Below are 24,114 nucleotides of genomic sequence, written 5' to 3' on the forward strand. Positions count from 1 at the left end.
CAGATAGAACTAAGTCCCATTATGCTGATTATTTCGAAGAAGATGATTATGTTCAGCTCAGATCCGGCTTCAGAATGGATGGGGTTATGGATTTGGTTATGCAGAAGTTGCGAGAAGCTTCTGCTGGTCTAGGAGACCATGGAGAAGATTACGAAAACTCTCAGGCTTGTTTACATGAGGTAAAAAATCCCTTCTTCAATCATGCAACCAATTCAGCAGGAAGATATGAGAGCAATTTGGGAGGGGTTTTCTTCACAAGGAGAGGTCAGACAGTTCAACAGGTAGTGGCATAGTTCTAGGCCACATTTGCTCGAGCCTTGTGTTGGAAAAAATTTAAAAAACATATCAAAACATCCATGCATCCCCAGCTGTTAAGATTCTATGCACTTCCGGCTTTGAAGGAGATTGATAGCGCTGATATAGTCTCTGAAAAGATTAAAAAGTTTGATTTACAGAGCTCAAACAATCTTGACGAAAGCTGGCTAGATCATATTCTGTGGGACAATGGGACTGAAGTAGATGAAGACTCTTCTCATGCCAAGGTGATGTTCAAGTTTCCAGACAATACAATGATATTTGAAATACCAGAAGGCAAGAGTGGGGTGGATTTGAGGACACATGCTGCAGCTATGGCAGTATTTTCTCGATCGCAGCATCCAAACAAGATAAGAAAATTCAATCAGTTAAATACCTTTCCCTATGTTTCCACGAACAACTCTGATGAGATCTATTATCCAAATAGAATAAGACAGGGAAAGTCAAGGCCAGTGAAGCTGAATGTGCATGGGATAGAAGATTTGCACTCTGTTCCTGCAAAAAAATTGGAAACCATGAAGCCACTATTAAGCAAGTAGGTTTGATTTCAAACATCAACTATAGGCTAAGTTGCAAACAAGTTAATTAAAATGTAAGCTAAAAGATTTGCCAACTCGAGCAGGAGCAAGTCTTATTTGATGCCTGATTATTTTTTATGCATTGCAGTAAAGATCTTGCAAATTTTCATAGACCAAAGGCAGTCTGGGTACTGCATCACAGCATGCCTGAAGGAGTGAAGGTGCAAAGAGAAGTCTCACCAGCTAGGCGCATGATGGTCACTATAGAGACTATGGGGAGGAAAAGGGCCAGTTTAACTGTAAATGCATTTGAACCACTGGGTTCGATGAAGGAAAAGTTGTTGAGACGGTTTCCAGGTACTGCTTGTAGTGGTCGAAGCAGAAAGCTATAGATCTTTAATCTCCACAACCTGATAAGTATGCTATTGTTCTACCGTGAGTGTAAAACTGAGTCTTCTTTCTCTCAGAATTGCATGTTTTATACCTGCAGATTTGGAAACATCAGAGAAAATTAGATTTTTTTACTGTGGCAAGGAGCTTGAAAGTCGTTGGAGCCTTCTGCAGCAAAAGGTGAAACCCAGTCCTGTGCTTCACCTTGTGCGAACCACAATTCATCCATGGCCAAAATCTCAAACAGCACAAGAAGAAAATAAGCCAACTTGTTTGCAAGAAGCTTTCCAGAAGATATCAGACTTGTCGGTGAAGGATGGGCATGTCTTTGTTACAGAGTGAGTTCTGAAACTTTTGGTGAGTGAGAAAGAAAAAGGGTTCCCCTACGTCTGCTGCTAAATGCTCAACCAAAAGGGTGGGCGTGGAAGTAGAATTTGTTAAACTTTTGGCTGTTTGATCGATGTGAGAAAGAAGAAGAGGTCTATGGGACAAAGTTGTTTGCCAAAAGGGTCTCCAAGACCAGACTTTTTTCGTGTCAGTGGACATAAACACTGGAAAATTTGGATGGGCTGGTGGATCTCATAGAAGGCTCAGATGTAGTGGACATTTGAGGGACATTCAAGATTGTTATCTAGCTCCATTCTGTGTACTCCAAGGCATCACATGTTATCCTACACATTTAGAGCGGGAAATCTTCCACTCTATGCAACATCAATCTCTGGCCTTGGTGCTTATGTATGTGAGGTTTGATGAAGGCCCAGAGGACAGACGTCTTCTGGTCTAGTTCTAGCTTTTGTTTCTCTTATAGTAGCAGTAGTTGTTGGTATGCCAGCTGACTGAGTACAGTGATCTGCATCAATGAGTCGGAAGGTGAAGTTGGACATCACCAGGGCCCTGAACGATCGTGACTGAGGTTGTATCTGCTCTTTAAGTCAGCGGAGCTCCATCAAGGGAGACATTTCTGATGAGGGTGCCGCAATTTTTGTTTGAGTGTGGCCAAAACGCTTTCTAGAGAGAGTGCTTTCATCCTTGACTTGTTATGAACTGGGCAATGGCAAATATGCTTCTCAGACTGCACAAGCTAGTAACATGTAACTTGCATACATATCCCTCCCTTTGTATCCCAGGTGCCCTTCCCACGTTTGTCGCTATCAAATATAAAGATTATGAAAGCTGTTCAATAGTGGTGTGCATGTCATAAAGCATATATACATCCAGGCATGTCAGATACTCGTTGTATGGGACTGAAAAATGTGCTGTGTTAGTCTCCTCTTCACAAAGTGGTTGTAGGCAGGGCTCGGGAAACATTTTTTGTGGACCCGGATTTGGAACCTTTTCACATGCATATGATCAGGCTAACACTAAATTTGAGAGGGATAATCACACTAAAATCCTCATATTATAACTAGAAATTCCATAATTTGAACCGGCTAGAGAACCTTCTTGCCCAAATTTGAGTCGATCATTTTTCATTTTGAACAGGCTTTGGATAAAGCGAACCTATCTTTTCCAGAGCCCTGGTTGTAGGGGGTCCGTGTGTGTTGTTTCCAGGCCATTCCTATTAAAGTAATGGCATCTCAAGTGAATAGGTACTTAAGGCCCCAAAGGCTGGCAATGAGTTAGTGATTTACAATGGGGGCCTAGGGTGCTTATATACTAATGTTGGTTGGTTCAGAAGTCTCTCTCTCTCTCTCTCTCTCTCTCTCTCTCTCTCTCTCTCTCTCTCTCTCTCTCTCTCTCTCTCTCTCTCTCTCTGATGCAGCATCAGAGGCATACCCACACACTCAACCGGATCGGAGGCGACATTCTGGGAGCATGCCCCAGAATAGTTGGTATGATGAGGAGTGCAGAGAGATGAGAGCCCAGCTTCAGAGGGATCTTCATTTAGGAGTCATCACCTACAGACAGTCGCGGATTGCTTTCCGACGCCTTGTGCGAAAGAAGAAACGAGCTTACCTGGCCCAGATGGAGCGAGACTTGTATCAGTTGTTCTTGAGTAGAGACTCAGGCGAGGCATGGTGACTCTTCCATGAGCACTCCCCTCCCCCAGTGATTACTTCTCCTGATGTGTGGGGCCAGTATGCGACATCGTTATATACGGTTCCTGGGCAGGATCCCCTTCGAGATCCTACAGAGCCATGTCCACCTACGAGCACCTTCTTTACCACTGAGATGGTAAAGAGAGCCATTGACAGGATGAGGACCAGGAGGGCTTACGATCATGACGGTCTAGTAGCGGAGCACTTTATACATGCTAGGGATATGCTGATGGAGGTTCTTGCAGTGTTGTTCAATCGTGCCATGTGTGAGGGATTACCTGAGACTTGGAGGTTGTCTACTATTGTGCCTATATTCAAGGCAGGTGATCCTACAGAGCCTGGAAATTACCGCACTATTATGGTTGGACACACACTGGCACGATTGTATGCATCCATTATTGAGCAGCAGTTGAGTAACTTGGCAGAGGGTGAGGGTGTACGGGCAAAGGGACAGGCAGGTTTCAGGAGGGGTTTCTCCACTCTTGACCATATTCTGACACTCAGAGCTATCATTGAGGAGGGCAGGTCACATGGGAGACGGATTTATTGTAGCTTTGTGGATTTTCGCAAAGCATTTGACATGGTACCGAGAGCTCGACTGATGCGCAGATTGCAGGAGATGGGGGTGCCCACAGTGTTGATTTGGGGAATTATGGCTTTATACAGATCAGTGATGGGACATGTACGCACCCCAGAGGGGATATCTGACTTAGTTCATTCCACTATCGGGGTGAAACAGGGTTGCCCATTGTCTCCTACTCTATTTGGTATGTATGTTGATGAGGTGTCTGATTACATTGACAGAGAGGGTGATAGAGGTGCCCAGCTGGCAGGGACGTGGATCCCATTGTTGTTATATGCTGATGATATTGTCTTGATCTCTGACTCACCAGAGGGTATGCAGCGACAGTTGGATGCATTACACAGTTTTGCAGAGGATAGTGGATTGTCTGTAAACCTTGGTAAAACCAAGGTCATGGTGTTTAACACCACACCGCAGTGGATCAGGAGATCGGTACCGACCTTCACGTATGGTCAAGAGATTGTGGAGTATACAGATGCATACACTTACCTTGGGATAGTCTTCACTGGGCCGAGGTTTTCTTTGGGGAGAGCAGCAGAGACTAGACTGACCAGAGCTTATGCGGCCTTGGGAGGCTTGGAGAGGATGTGTTTGCAGGTTCAGTTCCAGGAACCTCGGACAAAGTTATGGCTCTTTGATACTTTAGTAGCCTCAGCTATGATGTATGGGGTACAGGTATGGGGACCTTCTGTAGGCCAGGATGGTTGGAGACGTATGGAGAGGCCCTTGGTATCTATGATCTCCCGATTGATTAGAGCCAAGGCCTCCGTACCTCACGCGATCATTCGAGCAGAGCTAGTTGCCTCCCCCATGGAGATTGAGGCGCTTACCAGATCAGTGTCCTTTGTGCATAGCCTATGGGATACTACTAGAGACAGATATGCTAGACTGGCCCTTGAGTCTTCCAGACAGTTAGCTCTACAGGGGGACACTTCATGCTGGTATGCACAGATGACTTCATGGTTTCAGACGCATGGCTTCACCATGGACAGGTTGCCCCCTTTCCAGTATTCTCTTCAGGCACCCTCGCTGTCTCTTACACGGGTGGAGATCACTAGACTCATTCGTCAGGACCTGATCCAGCTCGACACCAGGAGGACATGGATAGAGCCGCCTCAGGAGTTGAGCACGAAGATGGCTTTCTATAGAGAGCATCTTCTCCACCTCACAGGAGATGGGTTTGTGATTCGACCCAGCTACATGGACACACATATGTCTGATGGTTTGCGTTGTGCCATTGGTCAGATACGCACATCCTCACATCAGCTCGAGATTGAGACTGGTAGATTCAGAGGGATACCAGCAGACAGCAGGATATGCCGATTATGCCAGAGAGAGCCAGAGACAGAGTTGCACTACATATGTCATTGCACAGTGTTCTATGAGATACGGGGGCGTTTCCACTGCTTATTCAGAGAGGGTTTTGGTCCTCTATCTAGGGTCATGAGTTATGAGGATCAGAGATGTCTTGGACTATATCTACTTGAGTTACACAGGTGTAGAGACACTTTACTGGGGAGAGCTAGAGAGAGGCAGTCCCAGAGACACATTACAGATTTCTTTTCACTAGATATGGGACAGCCAGAGGAGCAGCCACCACTGCAGAGCTCGTCCCACACTCATTCGACCACTACTGGCACTCTCATCGACCGAGCATTTGAGCTACAGAGATACAGACGACCGCGACTGAGGAGAGGAGCTACACAGCATCGACGGAGACTACAACAGAAGATTCGAGCCTTACTCTCTCGACATCCAGAGTGCAGATGAGGATGGATCCTCACCATTTCTTCCATCTTTGTTTCACACACTGTTACATCCAGTTTACCGGGTACCTATTGTATCAGCTGCTACACCCACGTAGTTTTAGATTGTAGTAGTAGTAGTAGTATTTTGTTCCACTTCTAGTTCTTTTCTAGTTCTTTTGTACCCAGACATGGTATTAGATTCACTATTTTGTAACTGATTGGTCTCATAGGTCATTTTGGCCTTTTGAAGACGTTAATATAACATTTCATTTCATTTCATTTCTCTCTCTCTCTCTCTCTCTCTCTCTCTCTCTCTCTCTCTCTCTCTCTCTCTCTCTCTCTCTCTCTGCTGCCCCCGCTGCCACTGCCCCGACCTCCCGCCCTCTCTCTCGCCCGCTGCCCCCTGCTCTGCACCCGCTGCCCCTACCCCTGGCGAGGGTTCTTGGCGAGGGCGAGCAGGTCTTTGGCGAGCAGGTTCTTGGCGAGCTGGCTGAGGAATCTGAGGCGAGGGCGAGGGCGAGCTGGTTGGGGCGAGGGCGAGCAGGTTCTTAGCGAGGGCGAGCAGGTTCTTAGCGAGGGCGTGCTGGCTGAGGCGAGGGCGAGCAGGTTCTTGGCGAGCAGGAATCTGAGGCAAGGACGAGCAGGTTGGCAAGGGCGAACTGGCTGAGGCGAGGGCGAGCTGTCGCGCTGCAAACCTGCTGGACGAGGGACGAGAGGCGAGCTCTCTCTCTGTTGGACGAGAGTCTTGGGCGAGGGCGAACTGCTGATCTTGGACGAGAGACGAGCTCGACTGGGCGAGGGGCGAGCTGCTGGTCGAAAGACGAAGGGCGAGCTGCTAGACCTGGTCAAGGGCGAGCTGCTAAGCCTGGGCAAGCTGCTGGTCCTGTGTCAAGAGGTCGAGCTCCTGGGTCGAGGACGAGGAGCCTACCAAAGGGCGAGGACGAGTTGCCTGCCAAGGGCGAGGGCTAGGGTCTTGACCTCTAAAGGATGAGGGCGAGCTGCCTGCCAAGGGCGACGAGACGAGACCAGCCTGCGAGGGCTAGGGCGAGGACTTCGGTGACGAAGGCGAGGCCAACCAGGGCGGAGGCGAGACCTCTGCTGGTGAGTCTTTGTTCTTCTCTCTCAGATGGACCAACCAGCCGAGGATGGTGATGCAAGTGGCTTCACCACCCCACAAAAAATGAAAGCGACTTTCAAGCGGAGGAGCACTCTCGCCAAGCTCACTGAGGGTAGGGAAAACCGTCAAAGTCCAAGATTTAATGATGGAGAGGGTTCAAGTAATGATTAAATCTGAGCTCAGCTTTATGAGAGATGACATCAGGAAAGAGATGTACGCAAATGCAGATAGTTATAAGAATTCTATGTATGCAGATATGAGGAAAGAATTAGATAAAGCGATGCTTGATAGGCATGATGAGATGTATCTATCTGTGAAAGGGGAGATGCAGGCTCTAATGCGGGCAGAAGTGAATGTAATGGAATGTATTATGCAGAAAAAGTTGGATGAGGCAATTGCAAGCTTTGAATCTTGGAAAACCAATGTGGAAAAGTGCATGAAGGAAAAAGATGCAGTGATTGAAGAGCTTAAAGGGGAACTTGCAGCTTGCAAAATTATGCCCAAAACGGAAGGGGGAAATCAGCCCTCGATGTTAAAGGAGCTCGAAGATATTAAAAAGCAGGTGAAAACTCTGCGCGAAGGGGAAGAACAAAACTCGAAAGAGGCTTCCTCAAGGGCGGAGTGCCTTTTTAAAACACAGGAGAAAGTTGACGAAGCAGAAAAATGGATTGAAGGTGCAAAGAAAGGGAAGGCCTGGATGCCAGAAGCCGCACAGACTTCTACCATCATCAATATGACCATTGAGGAGGAACAAAAGAGGAGGACTAGAGCCCTCCATGTGCGTTTTACTGGTATCAAAGACACCGAAAATGTAGAAGACGAAGTGAAGGAACTCTTGCAGCGCATGGGCATCCCGGAACCTATGCACACAGGTGCTTGGAGAGTAGGAAAGAAAGGAGTGGATGAGAAGGGAAACATCAAAGAGAAAGCACTTATTTTGCGTTTCCCGACTTTGGAAAATTGAGATGAGGACATCTCAAATTCTTAAGTTGGGATGATTGTAAGGTCTTCATCTTTCTAGCTATCGAGAATTAACTCATGCTTTAGGAGAAAGCATTGATCAGGCAATCAAGTAAAACACTATCTCAAAAGCAATAAAAAATTGTATTTTTGGAATCTTAAGCACAACAAACCTCGGGCTAGAAATTTTCAGAATTGAATTCCGATTAAACTGGCATAATTATGGCCCCTGGAAGTTTACACTGTGAATTGAGTAAATTAAATAAAATTGTAAGGTTTTAGTAATCATTACCGCAATAGATTTTTATCCCAAAGTTCCTAGATATTTACAGATATTTGCAAATATTTCCAAAATCAATCATTAAAAGTCAAAAAAATAGCAAAAAATTGATTTTATGTATCTGAGGGGCTGTGTGGGGTAGTAATGAACTTGCCCAGGTTGAAATTAGGAGCAGGGGGCGCTTGTGGAGTTGTAGGGCTACCTTGGGATGCAAGTTACTCATTTCGAGCCTGCTTACTTTAGCACAAATAGCACATATGCAAGAGTTGATGCCAGAGATCAAGGCAACAAGGGAGAAGGGAAAAATTGCCTTTTATAGAGGAGGGAAAGTAGTGGTTTTGGAAAAACGCACAGCATGACGGTGCGAGACATATGGGACCACACTCCGGATGGCGGTATGGAATTGTAATGGATCATATAGGGTGGATGTGGGTGCCTTTGAGATAGAGACATTGTCTTTTACTCAGAGACACATCAAAAATCTGGACAGTTGATGCCAAGTGTGACTGGTTATTTATGGGAGACAGCTTGTCGGCTAGACGCTAGATCCCAGCATGGAAGTCGAGGTTCAGGAGGGGTAGCAGTCTTATTCAAGGAGGAGTTGCAGCCGCTATTACAGATTGTCCGGAGAGATGACTAGGCAAGATACATGTGGGTGAGATTGAGAGCTCAGACAGGTAGATTCTTATACATTGCTATATGTTACTTTCCCCCTAGCACATGAGTCTATACCTCACCTAGAGGGCAATCCCCTTTCTCTATACTTGATGATGACATATGGGAGTTCTCTAGAGATGGAGATATCATTCTCTTGGGAGACTTTAATGCCAGGACGGCCAACTCCCAAACGGTATTTTATGATACCTCGGAGGAGATGCTTAGAGAGATGGATATATCGGAGATGGGGCTTGACAAACACTCACAGGATAGAGAGCACACGGAGTATGGGAGATATCTCATAGAGATGGCGACTACGCATGGTCTGGCCATACTTAATGGTCTAGAGATTTTTCCTTCGTTTGGGGGATTCACATGCTTTCCACACAGACATGGGGCCAGTACAGTAGACTATGTCATGACTTCACCGAGCTTCATCTCTAATATTGAGGATTTCAGTGTGGGCCCTAGGCTTGTTGGAGTAGCAGTGGACCATGCTCTCCTGACTTTTTCAGTCTCTTTCCAGTATAGTGTCTCTCAGACACCACGAAGGATTGCACACACACGGTGTACTTTTACACCAGAGACGGATTCAGTTTATGTGGAAGAGATTTACAGACGGATATGGGCAGCCGAGCCTGTATATACAGTGGAGGAGATCACCACTTTATTGACGGAGATCTTGCATGGGGCAGCAGCAGAGGCATACCCACACACTCAACCAGATCAGAGAAGACGTTCTGGGAACATGCCTCAGAATAGTTGGTATGATGAGGAATGCAAAGAGATGAGAGTTCAGATTCAGAGCGAGCTTATACTTGGAGTCATTACATATCGACAGTCTCGGATTGCTCTTCGGCGTTTAGTGCGACGGAAGAAGCGGGCCTTTTTAGCCGAGATGGAACGTGATTTGTATCAGCTCTTTTTGAGTCCAGATTCAGGTGAGGCCTGGCGTCTCTTCCGTGAGCACTCACCTCCTCCAGTGATTACCTCTCCCGAGACTTGGGGTCGGTATGCAACATCATTATATATAGTACCCGGGCAACCACCATTACCAGACCCTCTAGAGCCATGTCCAGCCACTAGTACCTTCTTTACCACTGAGATGGTGAAAAACGCCATTGACAGGATGAGGACTAGGAGAGCATATGATCATGATGGTTTGGTGGCAGAGCACTTGATACATGCTAGAGATTTATTGTCAGAAGTTCTTGCACGGTTGTTTAACCGTGTCATGTGTGAGGGACTACCCGAGTCCTGGAGATTATCTACTATTGTACCTCTCTTCAAGGGAGGGGACCCCATAGTGCCAGGGAACTACCGTACTATTATGATAGGGCAGAAAATGAGGGCATACGAGCAGCAGGACAGGCTGGATTCAGGAGGGGTTTCTCCACTTTGGACCATGTTCTTACACTCAGAGCCATTATTGAGGAGGGTCGGGCTCATGGGAGACGGATGTATTGCTGCTTTGTGGACTTCCGCAAAGCATTTGACACAGTGCCGAGGGCCAGATTGATGCACAGGCTACTGAAGTTGGGAGTACCCACAGAGATCATATGGGGGATCATGGCTTTATACGGCTCAGTGACTGGCCAGGTACACACTCCTAAGGGGATTTCTGACATTGTTCATTCCACTATTGGAGTGAAACAGGGGTGTACTTTGTCCCCTACACTTTTTGGTATGTATGTAGATGAGGTCTCTGACTACATTGACAGAGAGGGTGACAGAGGCGCTCAGCTAGCAGGGACATGGATCCCTTTATTATTATATGCTGATGATATTGTGTTGATATCAGAGTCGCCAGAGGGCATGCAGAGACATTTGGATGCATTGCACAACTTTGCAAAGGATAGTGGACTGTCTGTGAACCTTGGTAAAACCAAGGTTATGGTGTTTAACACCACACCATAGTGGGTCAAGAGATCGGCACTTGCATTCGTATATTGTCAAGACACTGTGGAGTACACAGATGAATATACATATCTGGGGGTGGTATTCACGGGACCGAGGTTTACTCTGAGGAGAGCAGCAGAGACTAGACTGTCCAGAGCCTATGCGGCATTGGGAGGGCTAGAGAGGATGTATTCGCAGGTTCAGTTTCAAGAACCACGAACAAAGTTATGGCTCTTTGATACTTTGGTTGCTTCAGCTATGCTTTATGGGGTCCAAGTGTGGGGACCATCTGTGAATCATGACAGTTGGAAGGAACATGGAGAGACCCTTGGTATTTATGATATCCCGGATGATTAGAGCCAAGGCCTCCGTACCACATGCGATTATTCGAGCGGAGGTAGCCGCCCCTCCTATAGAGATTGAGGCTCTTACCAGATCAATGTCCTTTATGCACAGTCTATGGGATACACATAGAGGCAGATATACCAGATTGGCTCTTGAGTCCTCTAGACAGTTAGCGATGCAGGGAGATGCATCATGTTGGTATGCGCAGATGACCTCATGGTTTCAGAGGCATGGTCTCAGCATGGATAGATTGCCTCCCTTTCAATATTCCCTGGATGCACCCCTATCAGTCACACGGACGGAGATCACTAGACTTGTTCGGCAGGATCTTATACAGTTGGACACCAAAAGGACATGGGTAGAGCCGATGCACGAGTTGGGCACCAAGATGGCTTTCTACAAAGAGCACCTTCTCCAACTTTTGGGAGATGGGTTTGTGACTCGTCCAAGCTACATGGACACTCATTTGTCTCATGGTCTGCGATGTGCTATTGGTCAGATTCCCACATCCTCACACCAGCTGGAGACTGAGACGGGTAGATTCAGAGGGATACCGCCGAAGTCTAGGATATGTCAACTATGCGGTAGAGAGCCAGAGACAGAGCTACACTACATATGCCACTGCACTGTGTATTATGAGATAGGAGGGCGCTTCCATTGCTTATTCAGGGAGGGTTTTGGACCCCTAGATAGAGTCATGAGGTATCAGGATCAGAGATGCCTTGGCCTATATCTACTTGAGCTACACCGACATAGAGATAGTCTGTTGAGGAGACATGGAGTACGACAGTCGCAGAGACAGATCACAGACTTCTTTGGATCGAGGGAGCCAAGAGACCAACCACCAGCACAGGGTTGTACCCGCATTCATACGAGAGGCACCCTCATTGACAGGGCGATTGAGCTCGGGAGATCGAGACGACCACGACCGAGACACAGGAGCACACTACATCGACGGAGACTTTAGCAGAGGATCAGAGGCATTCTAGCACGACACCCAGATTGTCATTGAGGGCCTATTCTACATTTTCAGATTTCACATTTCACACTTCATTTTCAGTTTTCATTTTTACTTTCAGTACTTTTTGTACTTGTACTTCAGACATTGTATTAGATTCACCACTTTGTATCTGATGGTCTCATAGGTCATTTTGGCCTTTTGAAGACGTTAATATATCATTTCATTTCTCTCTCTCTCTCTCTTTTCTCTCTCCGCCTCTTGCCTCCTCTCTCTCCCTCTTGAATAACATGTCTTGAGTTCAACTCTCCTCGTCGGCTAGATCTTTAAGGTCTCTTGGGATAGTTTCCTACGACATTAAAAACTCTCTTCTTCTCTTCTTCTTCTTCTTCTCTCTCTCTCTCTCTCCCTCTCATGGGTCTTTCACTGTTTTTAGGGTTTTGTCACTTCTTCTTTGCTATCTTTAGGGTTTTGAAATTGCTTTTGGGTTGTTTTTAGGGTTTTTTTCACTGTTTTTTCCCTCTTTATAGGGTTTCGAAACTATTTTTTTGGCTGTTTTTTAGGGTTTCAAATCCGTGTTTTGCTGTTTTTTAAGGTTTCACAAGCGTTTCTTGTATTTTTTTGCTGTTTTAGAGTCTGCCCCCCCCCCCCTCTCTCTCTCTCTCTCTCTCTCTCTCTCTCTCTTTGTGTGTGGCTCTCATGGGGAGCATTGGAGAAGTGACAAAGTTTTTCCCCACGTGTAAGAAGACGCATCCCTCGCCGGCCGTCCACAAAGCCTCTTTCATGCAGAGAAGGAAGAGGATGTCGGCAATAGAGAAGGAAATGAGAGAATGGAGAAACGAAGTGGAAGAGTGGAGGAAGGAGAGGAGCACTATTCTTCAAAGATGGACCGAAGAAAGAGATGGCATGTGTAGGAGGATCACTTCGCTCAAGGAGAAAGTGGTCATCCAAGATTCCATCATCCGAAATCTACAAGCAAAAAGTGGGCGGTTCGACGAAGGCGAAATTCAGCCATCCATGATGGAAAAATTTAATACCATGAGAGAAGAAATACGGGTTATCAAGGAAGGTGAGGAGAAGTCATCATGGGCCGCGGTCATCTCCGCAACACAAAAGAAAGTAGAGGAGGCTGAAAAATGGATTGAGGTTGCCAAGAAAGGGAAAGGTAAGGAAACTCCTTGTACACCCACTCTTATTATCATGACCCTCGAAGAGGAACAAAGGAGGAGAATGCGGGCTCTACATGTGAGGGTAACCGGCCTCAAGGACATAAACAATGTGGATAAAGAGGTCACAAGCCTCACATTCATGATGGGGGTCAACAAGCCTTCACACTCAAAGGCATGGAGAGTGGGTAAGAAGAGTGATGGCCCGGGAGAATCTTCAAAAGGGAGAGCTCTCCTACTACACTTCCCCTCCTTGGAAGAGAAGAAGGAATTCTTGAGAAAGAGGCCTACTCTCAAGAAGACAAGTGTTTTCCTCAGTGATGATCTCACTCTCTCACAGCTTGCGCATATGAGAGAGGTAATGCTAGAGATTACGGTGGCAAGGGAGAAGGGAATGATGGCCTTGTATAGAGATGGTTGGGTGGTGATTGTAGAGCGGTGCTCTACATGACCGTGTGAGACCTATGGGACCACACTGAAGATGGCTACTTGGGAATTGTAATGGATCTATGAGGTTGGACATTGGTGCCTTTGAGGACAATTTCAGAGACAGGGACAATGTTTTCTTCTCAGAGACTCATCAGGTTCCTGGATAGGTTATGCCACATGTGGTGGGATACAGATGGGAGACAGCCCACAGGACAGTCGCGAGATCTGAGCATGGGAGTAGAGGTTCAGGAGGAGTAGCTGTGCTATTTAAGGAGGAGTTACAACCACTACTACATATTGTATGGTGAGATGATCATGCTAGATACATGTGGGTGAGGCTGAGAGCTGACACAGGCCGATTTCTATACATTGCCATATGTTACTTCCCTCCCAGTACGTCAGTATATGCTGCATCCAGAGGACAATCGCCTTTCTCTATACTAGATGATGATATATGGGAGTTTTTTAGGGATGGTGATATCATCCTCCTAGGGGACTTCAATGCTTGAACGTGCAACTCTTAGACAGTCTTCTACGACACTTCAGATGCGATGCTTAGAGAGCTGGATGTGGGTGAGTTGGAGCTTGACATATGCTACATGACAGAGAGGAGACGGAGTTTGGGAGATACCTCACGGAGATGACGACTACACATGGGCTAGCTATACTTAATGGCTTACAGCGATTTCGTGGAGCAGCTGGTTTCACATGCTTTCCTCACAGACACAAGGCCAGTACAGTGGACTATGTTATGGCACAACCGAGCTTTATTCCTTGTATTGAGGAGTTCATAGTGGGAGCTAGACCAGTGGGCGTAGCAGTGGATCATGCACTTTTGACATTGTCTGTTTCATTTCAGTATAGTACAGCCCAGACATCAGGAGGCAGGTCACATACCTGCTATACATTTACACCAGAGACTGACTCGGTTTATACAGAGGAGATCTATAGCCGTCTATGCACAGCTGGTCCTGGCCTCTTAGTGGAGGAGTGCACCACTTTACAGACTGAGACACTGTATGGTGCAGCATCAGAGACATACCCACACACTCAGTTGGGTCGGAGGCGAATAGTTGGTATGATGAGGAGTGCAGAGAGATGAGAGCCAAGCTTTAGAGGGATCTTCTTTTAGGAGTCATCACTTACAAACAATCTCGGATTGCTTCCCAACGCCTTGTGCGATGGAAGAAACGAGCTTACTTGGCCTAGATAGAGCGAGACTTGTATCAGTTGTTCTTGAGTAGAGACTCAGGAGAGGCATGACGATTCTTTCATGAGCACTCCCCTCCCCCAGTGATTACTTCTCCTGATGTGTGGGGCCGGTATGCCTCATCGTTATATACGGTTCTTAGACAGGATCCCCTGCCAGATCCTATAGAGCCATGCCCACCTACCAGCACCTTCTTTATCATTGAGATGGTAAAGAGAGCAATTGACAGGATGAGCACCAACATGGCATATGATCATGATGATCTAGTAGCAAAGCACTTTACACATGCCAGAGATATACTGGTAGAGGTTCTTGTAGTGTTGTTCAATCGTGCCATGTGTGAGGAGTTACCTGAGACTTAGAGGTTGCCTACTATTGTGCCCATCTTCAAAGCAGGTGATCCTATAGAGCCTGGGAATTACCGCACTATTATGGTTGGGCACACATTGGCACGGTTGTATGTATCCATTCTTGAGCAGCAATTGAGTAATTGGGCAGAGGGTGAGCGTGTACGAACAAAGGGCTAGGCCGGTTTCAGGAGGCCACTCTTGATCATATTCTGACAATGAGAGCCATCATCGAGGAGGGTAGGTCACATGGGAGACGGATTTATTGTAGCTTTGTGGATTTTTGCAAAGCATTTGACATGGTACCGAGAGCTTGATTGATGCGCAGACTGCAGGAGATGGGGGTGCCCATAGTGTTGATTTGGGGGATTATGGCTCTATATAGATCAGTGGTGGGACATGTACGCACTACGGAGGGGATATCTGATTTTGTTCACTCCACCATTGGGGTGAAACAGGGTTGCCCATTCTCTCCTACTCTATTTGGTATGTATGTTGATGAGGTGTTTGATTACATTGACAGAGAGGGTGATAGAGGTGCCCAACTGGCAGGGACGTGGATCCCATTGTTATTATATGCTGATGATATTGTGTTGATCTCTGACTCACCAAAGGGTATACACCGACAGTTGGATGCATTACACAGTTTTGCTGAGGATAGTGGATTGTCTGTAAACGTTGGTAAAACTAAGGTTATGGTGCTTAACACCACACCACAGTGGATTAGGAGATCAGCACCGACTTTCACATATGGTTTGGAGATTGTAGAGTATATAGATGCATACACTTACCTTGGGGTTGTCTTCACTGGGCCGAGGTTTTCTTTGGGGAGAGCAGCAGAGACTAGATTGACTAGAGCTTTTGCGGCCTTGGGAGGCTTGGAGAGGATGTGTTCGCAGATTCAGTTTCAAGAACCTCGGACAAAGTTATGGCTCTTTGATACTTTAGTAGCCTCAGCTATGTTGTATGGGGTGCAGATATGGGGACCTTCTGTAGGCTAGGATGGTTGGAAACGTATGGAGAGGCCCTTGGTATCTATGATCTCTCAACTGATCAGAGCCAAGGTCTGCGTACCCCTTCTATCATTCGAGCAGAGCTAGCTGCCCCTCCTATGGAGATTTAGGCCCTTACCAGATCAGTCTCCTTTGTGCATAGCTTATGGATACTACTAGAGACAGATATGCTAGACTAGCCCTTGAGTCTTCCAGATAGGTAGCCCTTCAGGGAGACACTTCATGCTGGTATGCACATATGACATCATGGTTTCAGACGCATGGCTTCACCATGGACATGTTGCCCCCTTTCCAGTACACTCTTCGGGCACCCTCGATGTCTCTTACACGGGTGGAGATTACTAGAGTCATTCATCAGGACCTTATCTAGCTGGATACCAGGAGGACATGGATAGAGCCGCCACAGGAGCTGGGCACGCAGATGGATTTCTATAGAGAGCATCTTCTCCACCTCATAGGAGATGGGTTTGTGGTTCGACCCAGCTACATGGACACACATATGTCTCATGGTTTGCGGTATGCCATTGGTCAGATACGCACATCCTCACATCAGCTGGAGATTGAGACTGGTAGATTCAGAGGATACGAGCAGACAGCAAGGTATGCCGCTTATGCCAGCTAGAGCCAGAAAAAGAGCTACATTATAAATGTCATTGCACAGTGACACTATGAGATACGGGGCCGTTTCCACTGCTTATTCAAAGAGGGTTTCGGTCCTTTCTCTAGTGTCATGAGGTATGAGGATCAGAGATGTCTTGGGCTATATCTACTTGAGTTACACAGATATAGAGACACTTTACTGGGGGGTGGGGGAGAGAGAGAGAGAGAGAGAGAGAGAGAGAGAGAGAGAGAGAGAGAGAGAGACTACAAATTTCTTTTCACTAGATATGGGACAGATGGGACAGCCAAAGGAGCAACCATCACTGTAGAGCTCGGCCCACACTCATTCGACCACTATTGCGACCACTACTGGCACTCTCATCGACTGAGCACTGGAGCTACGGAGATCCAAACCGCCACGATTGAGGAGAGGGGCTACACAGCATCGAGGGAGACTACAACAAAGGATTTGACCCATACTCTCTCGACATCCAGAGTGCAGATGAGGATGGATTCTAGTAGTAGTATCTTTGTTCTAGTTCTTTTGTACCCAGACATGGTATTAGATTCACCATTTTGTAACAGATTGGTCTCATAGGTTATTTTGGCCTTTTGAAGACGTTAATATAACATTTCATTTCATCTCTCTCTCTCTCTCTCTCTCTCTCTCTCTCTCTCTCTTTCTCTCTCTCTCTCTCTTCAGCCTCAGCACCTCAGCGCGCAGGTTTCAGTCAGCTCCACAGCGCGCAGGTTTCAGCCTCAGCACCATAGCGCCTCAGCGCGCAGGTTTCAGTCAGCTCCACAGCGCGCAGGTTTCAGCCTCAGCACCACAGCGCGCAAATTTCGGCCTCAGCAACACAGTGCGCAAGTTTTCAGCCTCAGTACCACAGCGCACAGGTTTTAAGGCAGGCTGGGGTTGTTGAAAGTACAGGGCTGCAGAAACGAAAAGGGTGCAGGTCACTGGCGCACCCTCTCTCTCTCTCTCTCTCTCTCTCTCTCTCTCTCTTTATCAACTCAGTACTAGACTTCCCATCGCCGTCACCCTCTGCAGTGCCCACCAGCTTTACCGGCTTGCAACGTTCATCAAACCTGCAGGGATTTATTTGCAAGGAATTTGAAAACTGCAAAGCTCACAGAAATTGCAAATTGACACATACAGAAAGCAAACATATGCCATGTAGGCTGAATGGGGAAACATATGTATGCATAATGCGGTGCTCTCTCCTCTCTCTCAGAAAGTGAAACAAATAAGGCAAGACAAATGGCGGCGCACTACATGGTCACAAGCAAGAGGATGACAGCCATTGAAAAGGAGTTGAAAGAATGCAAAGCTCACATGGATGAGTGGAAGAAAGAGAAGAATTTAATTCTCGAATGGAAAAAGAGGGAGGAACAGGCGAGGGAACTAGAACGCAAGGAGTTCCGGGACGAAATTCAAGCTTTAAAAAGTAGCATCTCAGCCCTTCGGGAGGAACTCGACGAAACCAAAGAGGGAAGACGCCTCGAAGATGGGGAAATTTAGCCATCAATGATTGACGAGCTGAATAGTATACGAGCACAAGTCAAAGAAATAAAGGAGGAAGGAGAAATGAAGACCTCATGGGTGGAGGTTCTCTCCAAAACGCAAAAGAAAATGGACGAGGCTGAAAAATGGATTGAAGTTGTCAAGAAGGGAAAGGGCAAGGAAATTCCGACTACACCCGACATCATCAACAAAACACTAGAAGAGGAACAACGAAGAAGGGTACGCGCTCTACACGTGAGAGTGACCGGCCTAAAAGATTCAGATAAAGTGGACCAAGAGGTGAAGAACCTCATGTCCATGATGGGAGTGGAGAAGCCCTCGCACACACAAGCTTGGAGAGTGGGCAAGAAGAGTGAAGGTAATGGGGAGAGTTCAAAAGGACGGGCTCTCATTTTGCGCTTTCCCTCCATGGAAGAAAAGAAAGACTTTTTAAAGAAGAGGCCAACCCTCAAGAAAACAGGTATCTTTTTAGGAGATGATCTTACGCTCTCACAGCTTGCACATATGAGAGAGGTCATGCCAGAGATTATAGCAGCAAGGGAGAAGGGGAAGTTAGCTTTCTACAGAAATGGACGAGTAGTGATTACAGAGCACCGCTCTACATGACGGTGCGAGACCTATGGGACCACTCTCAAGATGGCAGTTTGGAACTGTAATGGTTCGTATAGACTTTATGTGGGGGCCTTTGAGGATAGCTTCAGAGACAGAGACATTGTTTTCTACTCAGAGACTCATCAGGCTCCAGGACAGTTGATGCCGCACATATCAGGATACAGATGGGAGACAGCTTGTAGGACATGCACCAGAACTGCACATGGGACTAGAGGATCAGGAGGTGTAGCAGTTCTTTTCAGAGAGGAGCTCCAACCACTATTGCGCATAGTTCGGAGAGATGATCAGGCCAGATACTTGTGGGTGAGGCTGAGGGCAGAGACTGGACGTTTCTTGTACATCGCCATATGCTATTTTCCTCCCAGCACTTCAGTATATGCTTCACCCAGAGGACAGTCTCCTTACTCTGCACTTGATGATGATATCTGGGAGTTCTCCAGAGATGGAGACATCATACTCCTGGGGGATTTCAATGCCCGTACAGGCAGCTCACAGACAGTCTTCTATGACACATCAGAGGAGATGCTTAGAGAGCTAGAGCCAGAGGAGTTGGGACTTGAGAGATGCTCACACGACAGAGAACATACAGAGTATGGGAGATACCTGAGAGAGATGACGACTACTCACAGTTTAGCCATACTGAATGGCTTAACGACTTTCCCATTGTCTACAGGTTTTACTTGTTTTCCACATAGACATGGGTCCAGCACTGTAGACTATGTTCTGACACATCCGAGCTTTATCTCTCACTTTCAGGATTTCACAGTGGGGCCCAGGCCAGTTGGGATAGCAGTAGATCATGCACTTTTAACATTATCAGTCTCCTTTGAGTACAATACATCTCAGGCCTCACGGGGTGGTGGACATACACGCTATACTTTTACACCAGAGACTGACTCAGTCTATGTAGAGGAGATACGTAGGCTTTTATGCACATCAGAGCCAGTATACACAGTGGAGGAGATCACATCTATGCTGACAGTGACATTACATGGGGCAGCGACAGAGGCATATCCACACACTCAGCCGGGGCAGAGACGTCTTTCTGGACACATGCCTCAGAACAACTGGTATGATGAGGAGTGTAGACAGAGGAGAGCTCAGATACAGCGGGACCTTACATTGGGAGTGATCACCTATAGACAGTCTCGCATTGCTACACGACGACTAGTGCGGCGGAAGAAGCGAGCTTTCTTGGTCCAGATGGAGCAAGATTTATATCAGCTCTTCCTTAGTAGAGATTCAGGAGAGGCTTGGCGTCTATTCCATGAGAAGTCTCCCCCACCAGTGATTACTTCTACAGAGATATGGGGGCAGTATGCAACATCTTTATACACTGTACCTGGACAACCACCATTACCAGACCCACCACAGCCATGTCCGGCTACGAGCACCTTCTTTACCACTGAGATGGTAAAGGAGGCCATTGACAGGATGAAGACCAGACGGGCACAGGATCATGAGGGTTTGGTAGCAGAGCACATTATACATGCTGGGGATTTGTTGGCAGAGATGCTTGCACGGCTATTCAACCGTGTCATGTGTGAGGGTCTCCCTGAGTCTTGGAGATTATCTACTATTGTACCTATCTTCAAGACAGGTGACCCCACAGTGCCGGGGAATTACCGTACTATCATGGTAGGACACACATTGGCACGGTTATATGCATCCATCCTCGAGCATAGGCTGAGCAGTTGGGCAGAGATTATGGGCATACGAGCACCTGGGCAGGCTGGTTTCAGAAGGGGTTTCTCCACACTAGATCATGTCTTTACACTCAGAGCTATCATTGAGGAGGGTCGAGCACATGGTAGACGGATATACTGCAGCTTTGTGGATTTTCGCAAAGCGTTTGACACAGTGCCGAGGGCCAGATTGATGCACCGGCTTATGGAATTGGGGGTACCCACAGAGCTGATGTGGGGGATCATGGCATTGTACAGTTCAGTGATGGGTCATGTACGCACATCAGAGGGGATATCCGACATAGTTCACTCCACCATCGGAGTGAAACAGGGATGCCCACTGTCCTCTACTTTATTTGGCATGTATGTTGATGGGGTCTCTGATTATATTGACAGAGGAGGAGATAGAGGTGCTCAGCTTGCAGGGACATGGATCCCTCTTTTATTGTATGCTGACGATATCGTGTTGATATCAGAATCGCCAGAGGGTATGCAGAGACATTTGGACGCATTGCATAGTTTTGCAGAGGATAGTGGATTGTCTGTCAACCTTGGTAAGACCAAGGTCATGGTATTTAATACCACGCCACAGTGGGTTAGGAGATCAGCACCTACTTTCACATATGGTCAGGACAGTATGGAGTACACTGATGCATACACATATCTTGGGGTGGTCTTTAGTGGACCGAGGTTCACACTGAAAATGGCAGCAGACACTAGATTGACTCGTGCCTATGCAGCCCTAGGTGGTTTAGAGAGGATTTGTTCGCAAGTTCAGTTCCAGGAACCTCGAACAAAGCTCTGGCTTTTCGATACTTTGGTCGCTTCAGTTATGCACTACGCGGTTCAGGTTTGGGGACCGTCTATTGACAGTGCTGGATGGACTAATATGGAGAGACCCCTGATATCTATGATTTCTAGGCTGATTAGAGCCAAGGCCTCAGTCCCACATGACATCATACGAGCGGAGCTGGCTGCCCCACCTATGGAGGTTGAGGCACTCACCAGATCAGTATCATTTGTACACAGCTTATGGGACACCACCAGGGACTGGTATGCCAGGCTTGCTCTCGAGTCATCCAGACAGCTGGCATTACAGGGAGATACATCATGTTGGTATGCACAGATGAGCTCATGGTTTCAGAGGCATGGTTTCAGCATGGACAGGCTGCCCCCTTTCCAGTATTCTCTTGATGCACCATCCTTGGCTCTTACACGGATGGAGACTACTAGACTCATTCGGCAGGATCTTATCCAGCTTGATAGCAAGAGGACATGGATAGAACCATCACGGGAGTTGGGTACGAAGAGGGTTTTCTATAGAGAACATCTTCTTCAACTCACGACAGACGGATTTGTCACACGGCCCAGTTACATGGACACACATCTATCTCATAGGTTACGATGTGCTATTGGCCAGATTCGCACATCTTCACACCAGCTTGGGATTGAGACAGGTAGATTCAGAGGCATACCAGCAGACAGTAGGATATGTCAGTTATGCCATGCAGAGCCAGAGACAGAGTTTCACTACATATGTCGCTGCACAGTCTACTATGAGATACGGGGATGCTTTCATTGTCTATTCAGAGATGGTTTTGACTCGTTAGACAGAGTCATGAGATATCAGGATCAAAGATGTCTCGGATTATTCCTACTTGAGATTCAGAGACATAGAGACGCTCTACTGAATGGGCAAAGACAGAGACAGTCCCAGAGACGCATCTCAGATTTCTTCAGTCTGAATACCACAGAGTCAGAGGGGACACCACCACCAGAGAGCTCGGTTCCCACCCATACACACATCAGCGGTACTCTCATTGATCGAGCTACAGAGTTAGGGAGATCGAGACGACCGCGACTGAGGAGGGGAGCCACGCAGCACCGGCGGAGATTGCGGCAGAGGATCCACAGGATTCTAGCACGACACCCAGAATGTCGATCGGGATAGGCTTCATGCTACTGTTATATTGTATCATGGTGACACTTATCCCCACTTTGTACCTTTATGGTGATACCATTGCTCAGCCTACCAGCCACCCATAGGAGTCGGTAGCACTCCTATCAGTTCTTTGTTTGTAGTTTTCTTGTTTGTACCCAGACTTGGTACTAGACTCATCATTGTAATCAGTTGGTCTCATAGGTCATTTTGGCCTCTTGTAGACGTTAATATATCATTTCATTTCATTATTTCATTTTCTCTCTCTCTCGTGCATTCTCTCCCCGGTTCATCGCTTCCGCTCGTCAACTTTGACATGGTATAAGAGCTCTTGGAGGATTCCTGCACGCGTTGAAAACACTGGGTTCTTTTGGCATTTTTCTTGAGTGTTTTAAAACGCAGCTGGAGGTGGTGCTGTAGTTTGCCATCAACTTTCCAACCGGAAATCCCATGGAGTCTTTTCTTATGAAGGCTAAAGCTATTCATGATCAACTATTGGCTATGAAAAGTGCATTGGCCAATACTCAGTTAGCTGCTTGGTAGTACGAATCAGTGTCTAGGACACTATGCTTACAAATCACGAAGGAACAGCTGGAGTTTGATGATCTTAGCTCTTTTCTCATCAAGGAGGAATCCATGTTAATCACTCAAGGCAAAATTTGAGTTTCTGACAAAGGTGGTGAAGCACTTGCTGCTTTGAATTCCAGAAAAAAGTCGGCTAGGCATAGTAACAACTGTGGGAAATGTGGTGCAGATCCAAAGGCAAAGACAAAAGCTCTACAAAGGAGAGGGCTTTGCCACCACTAGCTTCAGCTAGGAGAGGCTTGTGAGTGGTAGAGAAGGGCAAACATGCTCCCTAGAAGTGATTTGGACCCATGTGTTGGAGTTCAAGTTATCGGTGTTTGAACTCGTGGGTTAGAGTTCAATGCACATGCATCTGGCAAGGAACCAATGCGATGTATACAAACCATTATGGATGTGCTGCAAACAATCCATCATTGCTGGCCAGATTATGGATAGAATGTGTTTCAAAGTTCATTATCTATCAAATTCTGGACGTGATGTGTTCACAGTTCACGAATTGGGATTCTTGGACATAGTCAAGTGTACAGTTCAATTTTCTTTGAGGCAACTGATGGTCAAGATGGCATTCTGTTTTTGCAAGAAAAGAGATCCTTCCATTAGTTAATGATAATTGCGTGAAGTCTACAAACCACCTCTACGAGAGAGGGCTACAACAGAAACATGGAGAGGCTCTATAGTGAGAAAAAAATATATACGAGGGCTAGGTCACGAGATGGGAGAAGGAAAAAGCCACATTGGTGGCCGGCAATGCCATCTAGGCGCACCGTGAACCATGGTGAAGAAAGGCCCGGGTGCCATAGTCGCAAGAAAGACACTCGGCCCCATAGTTGACACGTACGGTCACGTACAATGGTTACACGTACGATGATGTGCGGTATTAATGGGACTAAAAAAATTTAGACGCACGTTGATGTAACGTACGATACAAAAAAAAGAATCATTCATATTTAGAGCCTACACTAAACCAAGAAGTTCTCAAACTCAAGAGTCAAAAGTTAGAACATGATAGATCAATCCTTATATATATTTACTATTATGAGTCATGACATAGACCTTAGTACTTAGTACTAAGTACTTACAACTTAAGTCTTACAAGTTAGAACATGAAAATCTGTCCATAGACATTAGAAACGGCAATGTTCGACAAAAGAAGAATCATGATTGCATTACATAAGTAGAGAGATACAAGTGACA

General features: G+C 46.7%; 1 protein-coding gene across 1 annotated transcript in view; it reads left to right on the forward strand.

Moving 5' to 3' along the window:
- LOC147421734 (transcription initiation factor TFIID subunit 1-like) overlaps positions 1 to 24,114 on the forward strand; it is a 161,602-nt gene that overhangs the window by 42,278 nt on the left and 95,210 nt on the right. The window contains exons 4-7 of the mRNA XM_086503818.1: positions 4 to 179; positions 456 to 850; positions 982 to 1,190; positions 1,324 to 1,561. Coding sequence (XP_086359944.1) covers positions 4 to 179; positions 456 to 850; positions 982 to 1,190; positions 1,324 to 1,561 — 1,018 coding nt within the window. The remainder of the gene's footprint in view (positions 1 to 3; positions 180 to 455; positions 851 to 981; positions 1,191 to 1,323; positions 1,562 to 24,114) is intronic.

This window comes from Adiantum capillus-veneris, chromosome 27 (genome assembly GCF_014529385.1).
Source record: "Adiantum capillus-veneris isolate H3 chromosome 27, ASM1452938v2, whole genome shotgun sequence".
NCBI lineage: Eukaryota > Viridiplantae > Streptophyta > Polypodiopsida > Polypodiales > Pteridaceae > Adiantum > Adiantum capillus-veneris.